This window comes from Bombina bombina, chromosome 10, assembly GCF_027579735.1.
Source record: "Bombina bombina isolate aBomBom1 chromosome 10, aBomBom1.pri, whole genome shotgun sequence".
Classification (NCBI taxonomy): domain Eukaryota; kingdom Metazoa; phylum Chordata; class Amphibia; order Anura; family Bombinatoridae; genus Bombina; species Bombina bombina.
The window spans coordinates 196,649,997-196,660,767 of NC_069508.1; the positions used below are offsets into that span (position 1 = coordinate 196,649,997).

Genomic DNA, 10,771 nt, shown 5'->3' on the forward strand with positions numbered 1-10,771 from the left:
GGCAAAAGAGCTGAATTCTTTGGGGCATGCCCCGCAAAGGGCCCTGTTCAGGGATGGTAAGGTAAAAGAGCTTTGAACTTTTTTAATTTAGAATAGGGTAGGGCATTTTTTTATTTTGGGGGGCTTTGTTATTTTATTAGGGGGCTTAGAGTAGGTGTAATTAGTTTAAAATTGTTGTAATATTTTTCTAATGTTTGTAAATATTTTTTTATTTTTTGTAACTTAGTTCTTTTTTATTTTTTGTACTTTAGTTAGTTTATTTAATTGTAGTTATTTGTAGGTATTTTATTTAATTAATTTATTGATAGTGTAGTGTTAGGTTTAATTGTAGATAATTGTAGGTATTTTATTTAATTAATTTATTGATAGTGTAGTGTTAGGTTTAATTGTAACTTAGGTTAGGATTTATTTTACAGGTAATTTTGTAATTATTTTAACTAGGTAACTATTAAATAGTTCTTAACTATTTAATAGCTATTGTACCTGGTTAAAATAAATACAAAGTTGCCTGTAAAATAAATATTAATCCTAAAATAGCTACAATATAATTATTATTTATATTGTAGCTATATTAGGGTTTATTTTACAGGTAAGTATTTAGATTTAAATAGTTATAATTTATTTCGTTAGAATAAAATTATATTTAATTTAGGGGGTGTTAGGGTTAGGGTTAGAATTAGCTTTAGGGGTTAAAAAATTTATTAGAGCAGCGGTGAGCTCCGATCGGCAGATTAGGGGTTAATACTTGAAGTTAGGTGTCGGCGATGTTAGGGAGGGCAGATTAGGGGTTAATACTATTTATTATAGGGTTATTGAGGCGGTAGTGAGGCAAATTAGGGGTTAATAACTTTATTATAGTAGCGGTGCGGTCCGCTCGGCAGATTAGGTGTTAATAAGTGTAGGCAGGTGGAGGCGACGTTGAGGGGGGCAGATTAGGGGTTAATAAATATAATATAGGGGTCGGCGGTGTTAGGCGCAGCAGATTAGGGATACATAGCTATAATGTAGGTGGCAGCGGTGTACGGAGCGGCAGATTAGGGGTTAATAATAATATGCAGGGGTCAGCGATAGCGGGGGCGGGTTAATAAATATAATATAGGGGTCGGCGGTGTTAGGGGCAGCAGATTAGGGGTTCATAGGGATAATGTAGTGTACTTTAGAGCACAGTAGTTAAGAGCTTTATAAACCGGCGTTAGCCCAGAAAGCTCTTAACTACTGTTTTTTTTCTGCGGCTGGAGTTTTGTCGTTAGATTTATAACGCTCACTTCAGACACGACTCTAAATACCAGCGTTAGAAAGATCCCATTGAAAAGATAGGATACGCAATTGACGTAAGGGGATCTGCGGTATGGAAAAGTCGCGGCTGGAAAGTGAGCGTTAGACCCTTTAATGACTGGCTCCAAATACCAGAGGGCGGTAAAAACCAGCGTTAGGAGCCTCTAACGCTGGTTTTGACGGCTACCGCCCAACTCTAAATCTAGGCCTAAGATTACAAAAAATAAATAACGAAATTATCAAAAATAAAAACAATTACACCTAATCTAATAACCTTATAAAAATAAAAAAAGCCCCTAAAATAAAAACACCCCCTAACCTACAATAAGCCCTAATATGAAAAAAAAACACCCCAAAAAATAAAAAAATACCTAATACTAACCCCATAATATCTACTCACGGTTCCTGAAGTCCGGACATCCATCTCCATCCATGCAGTGAGAAGTCTTCATCCAGGTGGCGACATTTTCATCCATCGCAGGGGCGTCTTCTATCTTCATCCTGGCGGTGCGGAGCTATCTTGGACCGGCAATGACATCCTGCATGGAGCGTCCTCTTCATATGGTCACTGCTGTACACTGAAATTGAATGCAAGGTAGCCATTTTAAAATGACGTACCTTGCATTCCTATTGGATGATTTCATTAGCTCTCATCCTATTGGCTGTTTTGAACAGCCAATATGATTTCCGAAGCTCTTATCCTATTGGCTGATTTGAATTTGAAGAATCAAATCAGCCAATAGGAATGCAAGGTACACCATTTTTAAATGGGTACCTTGCATTAAACTTCAGTGTACGGCGGTGAACGTAAGAAGAGGAGGCTACGCGCAGGATGTCATCGCCGGTCCAGGATAGCTTTGCGCCACCGGGATGAATATAGACTACACCCCTGCGATGGATGAAGATGTCGCCGCCTGGATAAAAACTTATTGCCGCCTGGATGAAGACTTCTCGCCACCTGGATGAAGACTTCTCGCCCCCTGGATGGAGATAGATATCAGGACTTCAGGAACCGGGAGTAGATATTCTGGGGTTAGTGTTAGGTATTTTTTTATTTTTGGGGTGGTTTTTTTCAGATTGGGGCTTTGGGCAAAGTGTAAAAGGGCAGTGAAAAAGAGCTGAATGCCCTTTTAAGGGCAATGTCCATACAAATGCCCCTTATGGGGCAATGGGTAGCTTAGGTTTTTTTTTTAGAGTTAGGTTTTTTATTTTAGGGGGTTGGTTGGGTGGTGGGTTTTACTGTTGGGGGGAATTTTTATTTTTTTCCAGGTAAAAGAGCTGTTTAACTTAGGGCAATGCCCTACAAAAGGCCCTTTTAAGGGATATTGGTAGTTTATTGTAGGTTAGGGGGTGTTTTTATTTTTGTGGGGGATTTTTTATTTTTATAGGGCTATTTGATAAGGTGTAATTGTTTTTATTTTTGATAATTTTGTTTATTATTTTTTGTAATCTTAGATTTTTTTATTTTTCATAATTTAGAGTTTATTGTTTTTTGTAATTTTAGATTTTTTTAATTTTTTCGTAGTGTTAGGTTTTTTTAATTTGTAATTTAGATTTTTTAATTGGTATTTTTTTTAATGTTATTAAAATAGTTATGTTAAATTCATTTATAGTTTAAACTTATTTATTTTTTTATTTCACAGGTAAGTTTTTATTTATTTTAAGATAGTTATATTGTAATTTTAATTTAATGTTAGGGGGTGTTAGGTTTAGGAGTTTAATTTAGTGTTTTGTGATGTGGAGGGCAGTGGTTTAGGGGTTAATAGGTTTATTTAGGTGTCGGTGATGTCAGGGAGCAGTGGCTTAGGGGTTAATAACTGTTATTAGTGTTGGCAATGTCGGGGAGAGGCAGAATAGGGGTTAATAATTATATTTAGTGTTGCTGATGTCGGGGAGCTGCGGATTAGGGGTTAATAACTTTTATTAGTGTTGGCGATGTTGGGGAGCTGCGGATTAGGGGTTAATAACTTTTATTAGTGTTGGCGAAGTCGGGGGATGGCAGATTAGGGGTGTTTAGACTTGGGGTTTTTGTTAGGGTGTTAGGTTTAAATGTAAATTTATTTTCCCCATAGACATCAACGGGGCTGTGTTACAGCGATTTGCCATTCCGCACGTCAGGTGTTAGTTTTTTTTTTCAAACACTTTATCACCATTGATGTCTATAGGGGAAAGCATGCACGAGCACGTACACTCAGCCCTTGGCTTTTGTGCGGTATGGAGCTTAACGCACCATAACGCACAGCACAAGGAGGCTTTTCAGTAACTCATAATGGCAGCGCTATGGAGAGTTCAATAACGCAATTTTTTTGGTGTTCGTTTCGCACCCTGTTTAGCGCAAAACTCGTAATCTAGGTGAATGTAAATTAAATAAGTGTTGTAAAATGTGAATTTGTAACTGAATACATTGTACTTTTTATTTTCTGTATTAAAGAGAAATTTTAGTGTACAAATAAATGCTATTTTATGCCATTTTATTTTTAAACACATTACAAAACATATAAAACAGACAAATTACAAAACATATAAAACAGACAAATTACAAAACATATAAAACAGGCAAATTACAAAACATATAAAACAGACAAATTACAAAACATATAAAACAGACAAATTACAAAACAGATAAAACAGACAAATTACAAAACATATAAAACAGACAAATTACAAAACATATAAAACAGACAAATTACAAAACAGATACATTACAAAACAGATATAGATAGAAAACGAATGTGGGTGATAGAGTTGAAATCCTGGACAGATTTGCCAGGGCGGATAGACAAGCAAAAGAATGCATTTGGTTGTTTTAGGGCAGGGGAGGGGCCTCACAAGCACTTACTTGTGCAGCTTCTACTGAGAGTGGTGGAGGTTGCCTTGGAAGCCCTAAAATGGGCCAGTTCCCTGCCTGAGAATATTGTCTTGTCTGCTACTGAAAAGGGGGTCTATTCAGATAGAGCATGCAATTTAAAAAAAAGTTCCAATTTGCTTTCATTATCAATTGTACTTTATTCTCCTTGTGTTTGTTGAAGAGAATACCTAGATAGGTAGTGTGCACAGATCTGGAGGCAATTTTGCAATCATGCATTTGGCCACTAGATGGCAGCAGAGTTTGTATTATGTATAACTGTTAAAAGCACAATCCTGAGCCTATGAACCTATTTTTCAACAAGTGACACCACAAGAACAAAGTCAATTTGATAATAGAATTCAAGTGAAAATCTTATTTTTGTATTTTATTTTTTATATCTGAATTATGAAAGAAGCAATTTGGCACTAACCTGCTCCTCTTTTTCACAGAGACCCAGGCGGCTCTAACATGGGTAAGTCCTATTTTTCTTGGTGGCAATTAAAATTCTTGAAATTTATTGGTCACTTTTTAGGGCAATATTTTTGTTATTGAATTCCACAGCAAAAGGGACTTGTTAAACCCCCAGACACCACTAGAGTTGCCAGCTGCCCTCCATAAAAATACTGGACAATGGCCTGTGGGTTCATCAACTTCACACAATGCCGCCCACCAAAGCTCTATCTTAGACACCACTTTTGATTCTACAGTGTATATTTTTTTACAACTAAGCAGTCATTTTACCCCTTGCCTGCCAGTAACATGCAAATCAATAATTGTATCAATTGGTTTCCAGTAACATATGTAAACAGTAGAGATTTGACCCCCTTGACTGCCCCTCACTGCTCCATATTTATAATGCATCAAGGCATAGGAAACCTTTTACATTTAAAGGGACAGTTTACTCAAAAAAAATCTCCCCTTTAATTTGTTCCCAATGATCCACTTTACTTGCTGGAATGTATTAAATTGTTTACAAGTAGCTCATTTACCCTTATATTGGCAGTTTAAATAGTAGATTTAGTCAGTGGTATCCACACCTATTCTGTAAGTTTGTGGCTGCAGGTCCAAGCTATAGATAAGCTTTGTAAACACAGCCAGCAGAAGAAATTACACTCCCAGTGGGTTATAGCAGAGATAATGTAATAAAATGTTAATTTTCTATTGTTCTCTCCAAGTATTGGTGATTGGTTTATGGACAGACATAAGATATAGAAGCAGCTATATGTACACAATGTGATACAGTAATGAGATCTGATTATACCTACAGATATAAGATAAAGAAGCAGCTATATTTACACAATGTGATACAGTAATGAGATCTGATTATACCTACAAGCTCAACCCATTTTATTAGGTTGTGGCTTCAAAACACAAAATCAGAGCTTTAATATACACTAATAAACCTTAAAAAGCTAATTTTCACACATTGTTTACTCTGCAGTTGGTAAAAAAGCAATTGTAAACACATTAAGGGAAAAACTACTTTACAGTGTACTGTCCCTTTAACACTAATGAACTTTTTTTTTTTTTTTTTTTTATAAATGGACATTTAAGTGTCCAGTATTTTTGTGAAAAATGTACTGCATAGTTTGCTGAAATACTGCACTGTCCAGTTGGATACTGAACACCTGACAACCATAGACAACACTTATCCCCCAAATGTATCAGTTAAAACATTCATTTTCGAACACTGAGATTACTGCACACCATATCGGATGACATCACTAAACAGATATAAAAGCAAAGGCTACCCGCTTAAAGGAATATTCCAGCCAAAATTGGAATCCAGATTAATGCATTTCAGTTTTGAATAGAAACATTTTTGTAATATACATGTATTAAACGGACAGTCTAGTCAAAAATAAACTTTTATGATTCAGATAGGGCATGAAATTTAAATATCTTTCCAATTGACTTTTATCATTAAAGGGACACTAAACCTAATTTTTTTTTCTTTCGTGATTCAGATAGAGCATGCCATTTAAGCAACTTTCTAATTTACTCCTATTATCAATTTTTCTTCGTTCTCTTGCTATCTTTATTTGAAAAAGAAGGCATCTAAGCTATTTTTTGGTTCAGACCCTGGACAGTACTTGTTTATTGGTCGGTTAAATTAATCCACCAATCAGCAAGAACAACCTAGATTTTTCACCAAAAATGGACCGGCATCTAAACTTACATTCTTGCTTTTCAAATAAAGATACCAAGAGAATGAAGAAAATGTTATAATAGGAATAAATTAGAAAGTTGCTTAAAATTGCATGCTCTATCTGAATCAGGAAATAAAAAAATTGGGTTCAGTGTCCCTTTAAATTTGCTTTGTTCCCTTGGTGGTATTTTTGAAAAGCTAAACCTAGCTAGGCTCAAACCGATTTCTAAACCGTCGAAAACCGCCTCTTAGCTCAGAGCATTTTGAATAGTTTTTCATAGTTAGACAGTACTAGTTAATGTGTGTCATATAGATAACATTGTGCTCACTCCAGTGGAGTTATTAAGGAGTCGGCACTGATTGGCTAAACTGCATGTCTGTCAAAAGCACTGAGATAAGGGCAGCAGAAGCTTAGATACAAGGTAATCATAGAGGTAAAACATATATTAATATAACCGTGTTTGTTATGCAAAACTGGGGAATGGGTAATAAAGGGATTATCTGTTTTTAAACAATATTAATTGTGGTGTATACTGTCCCTTTAACAAAAATGCTTCTAATAAAAGCTATAGTTGTTTCAAATGTATATTTACGTATGCACTGTGCACCAGCATTTAAAACACAGCACTTGCTTAGAGAGACTAAGGTGCTTTTACCATCTGGCAATGACTCAATTTGTTAATTGCTGGCATGATACAAGCTCCACTAGTGCTCAGAGCAACTGCAGTATTTACAATGCTGGTGCACTGAGAATATACAGTTATGCTTCACATGCACGTGCAGAGAAAAATGTTAACACTAAAAACAGTGACAACTTTTACTAGAAGCATTTATGCCAATACATTTATATTGTAATTATGTTTTTATTCAAATGTGTAATTAATTTATGTGCATTTAAATTTTACCATTAATGTCCCTTTAAGTTATTAAAAATGTAATAATAAGCACTAATCCACTGTGCCCATACTAACCATGTTCTTTAGAAATACTTTCACCCATATTTCTATGGTTTTGTAGCAAAACAGGTTAATTACACCTATCAGCATCACTGCACAATATTAAATATATAAATCAATATACAAGCACTCCAGCCATGATGTAATTGTGTTGTCTGGGAAATCACCATTTTGTTTTATCTCCTGGTTTTTAAGTTTAATATCAATATCACACATAGAACAAATCATTTTTAATAGATTAACCCCTTACAGCAGTGGTTCTCATCCAAAGTGACCTCAAGGCCCGGTAAATTTTAGCTAGCCAGGGCCCGGTAGTTTTATATATATATATAGATATATAAAGTGAGCAGCAGCGGCGGACTGATCAGCCAGGCAAATAGGACCTGGGCCGAGGGACCAGCAAGTAGGGGGGCCCACAAATGGCATCTCCACGGATCCTGGTGCATTCCTTAAGCTGGAGTTTTCAGTTGCCCTATCAGTAACTAAGCAAAAAAAGTGTGGGTTTAGAGGGGCCCTGGCGAGGGTCTGTCGCTGTGAGGGCCATGGAGTGTGGGGTCTGGCCCTGGAGGTTGGGTACCCTTTTTCTGGACCTTAATGTTGGGGGTCCTGGCTCTGGAGGTTGAGGAGCCTGTTAGGGGCAGGGCAGGGAGGCTACCATGTTCATTTGCATAAAATTTAATACATTTTGGTCAGTGTGAGTGTTCCTGGGACCTTGATTGGTATCAGTCTGCCCTTGGTGTGCAGTGGGGTAAAAGTGTGCAGTGGGGACATGACAGGCCGGGGCCCACCAGCAGGGCTATCACGGCCCGGTACTGGGCCACGGCCCGGCTGTTGAGAAACCAGGCCTTAGAGTGTTAGCCAAAAGATGATAAACCCATTATACTTTTATTAATATTAAACACAATACAACAGTACTTGTGCAAGTTTAGTAATGAGGCAGATTTGTAGAATGGAATTTATTGTAATTGTTAAGAAAAAAAATAATGAAACGGAACCTTGAGTTTCATCATTGAATCCTGGCATAGCTTGTCTCCTCTGGCTGCTGAAACTTCATCAATTCCAATTAGCTTTGCTTTGTACCGAACACCGTCCCCTTTAAACCTTTTTATCAAACTGGCTTCGCTGCGGTCCTGACCTAAAAGACATTAAAAAATTATTAAATGGCACAGAAAAGAATAGCAAGAGAGAATTTAATACATCCCACCCTCCGCCAGGAATAAATCTATAAATTATATAGTTTCAGAAATTTGAAACTAACAAATATTTTTACTTGTTCTTCCTTATAGCAAATATCACACACCCAATAGAGAGACTCCATACTAAAGTGAAGGTTTTCCCAGTGACTTGTTATCCCAGATTATAGAATGCATAAGGCAATCACTATTTAGGTTTATTTTTATATATGAAATAACACTCAGAATTCTGAATGATCAGTAAAAAAAAATTCCTGAAAAATCACTTCCCCTGTATGATGTGACAGCCATCAGCCAACCATAAAATGCATATACGTATATACTGTGAGCTCTTGCACATGCTCAGTAGGAAAGCGTGTATTTAAAAAGATTGTGCACATTTTTTTCATTATGCTTTATGTGAATCATGAAAGTTTAATTTTGACTTTTGTGTTCCTTTTAACTTTTTGAAAACTTTCTTTTGCATTAAAGGGACAACATATTTTTCAGCAGTTAAACACAAACACACATATATATATATATATTGGGTACTTGTAAAGCGCAGCTAATCACCTGTAAGGGTCTCAAGGCGCTGCTCATTTTATCGACCTTGGAAGAATGAAAGGCTGAGTGGACCTTGATGGGGATTGAACCTGCAACCCTTGGGCTGCTACAGAGCTCAGCCACAGTGCCTAAGCATGCTGAGCTATCTGTCCAGCTTTATATAAGCATACAGTGTGTCTGTGCGTACGTATGTGTCTGTGCTTACGTATGTGTCTGTGCTTACGTATGTGTCTGTGCGTACGTATGTGTCTGTGCGTACGTATGTGTCTGTGCTTACGTATGTGTCTGTGCTTACGTATGTGTCTGTGCGTACGTATGTGTCTGTGCGTACGTATGTGTCTGTGCTTACGTATGTGTCTGTGCGTACGTATGTGTCTGTGCGTACGTATGTGTCTGTGCTTACGTATGTGTCTGTGCGTACGTATGTGTCTGTGCGTACGTATGTGTCTGTGCTTACGTATGTGTCTGTGCGTACGTATGTGTCTGTGCGTACGTATTTGTCTGTGCGTACGTATGTGTCTGTGCGTACGTATGTGTCTGTGCTTACGTATGTGTCTGTGCTTACGTATGTGTCTGTGCTTACGTATGTGTCTGTGCGTACGTATGTGTCTGTGCTCACGTATGTGTCTGTGCGTACGTATGTGTCTGTGAAAAGGGCTAAGAAAAAGCTATTTAAATTTACAGTAAAACTAAGAGGAAGTGAATGATTATATTTATGTTCACATAAACATCATTTTTTTAAACATTTTGAAATATTATATTTTTTAACATTTTTAAAAGAAAATATTATTGAACTTCATGTTAATTTTTAATAAATTTGTGTGTCTACTGGAGCACTTTGTTGCAATTCAGCTAAGCAATTAACCCTTGTTAAATCTCAGACCATGCAATGCACTCGTAGCTGTGCGCCATTATTCATCCTGGCAATTACTTTTCAGATAGGCCTAATATTAAAGTAATTTAATTTAACAGTAAAGGCAGCTTTGCCTTTTCCATGCATTGGATATGTAGCGATATAATCTCATTTTCTTAATTAAAGATAAATCGTACAAATTCCACAAGCAGGCATGCTGGGAAACAAATGCAAACTACATATCATTCTTTGTAATCGCTCTTTCAAAAGCTTCTGATATCCATTATTATGAATCTTAACAAAAACAGCAGCTACATTTAATTTCGAAAGGCCTTTTTTTTTCTTCTTTTTTTGCAAATTGTATAGAAAATGTAATAAAAACCCGGGTTTTAATCTCTGATCAAAGATTTATGTAGCTAACTATACACAATTCACTTTGGGTGAACTCATATTTTATTTCTCAGCAATAAAATTCTAAATGAATCACATTAATCCATTAAAGATTAGTTTGTTATTTATTTACCAATCATGACTTTCGGAATGGCTCTAAATTGCAAGTGCATGTTAAACATTGTGATCATGAGTCCACTAGAAGGTCTGTACTAGAGTTTGGGTAAAAGCAAAGAGCTTGTGAGCCTTCTAAACATATACAGATACATTATTTGTAATGAGAAAAAAAATGTTATGTCAAAATTTAGATCCTGGTGTTATTCGGTTTGGCTAAATTTTGACAAACTGTATACTATAAGAAATTATTTAACCCCCTCCTTTTTTAACATGTGGTCAGGATTGTGTCTGTGTGTGCGTGTGTATATGGTACCAGTGGAAGGTACATCCCTGGGGGCAAGCACCTCTACATAGTAGATAACATAGTAGATAAGGTTGAAATAAGACTGAAGTCCATCGAGTTCAACCTATACAAATCTAAAATATTTACAAAAAGCTCCAGTTAAG

The 10,771-nt window shown here is 36.4% G+C and overlaps 1 protein-coding gene across 1 annotated transcript in view; it reads right to left on the minus strand.

Annotated features, from left to right (window-relative positions):
- Positions 1-10,771, minus strand: part of DAB1 (DAB adaptor protein 1) — a 411,660-nt gene that overhangs the window by 254,088 nt on the left and 146,801 nt on the right. The window contains exon 2 of the mRNA XM_053694085.1: positions 8,224-8,363. Within this exon, the coding sequence (XP_053550060.1) occupies positions 8,224-8,363 (140 nt within the window). The remainder of the gene's footprint in view (positions 1-8,223; positions 8,364-10,771) is intronic.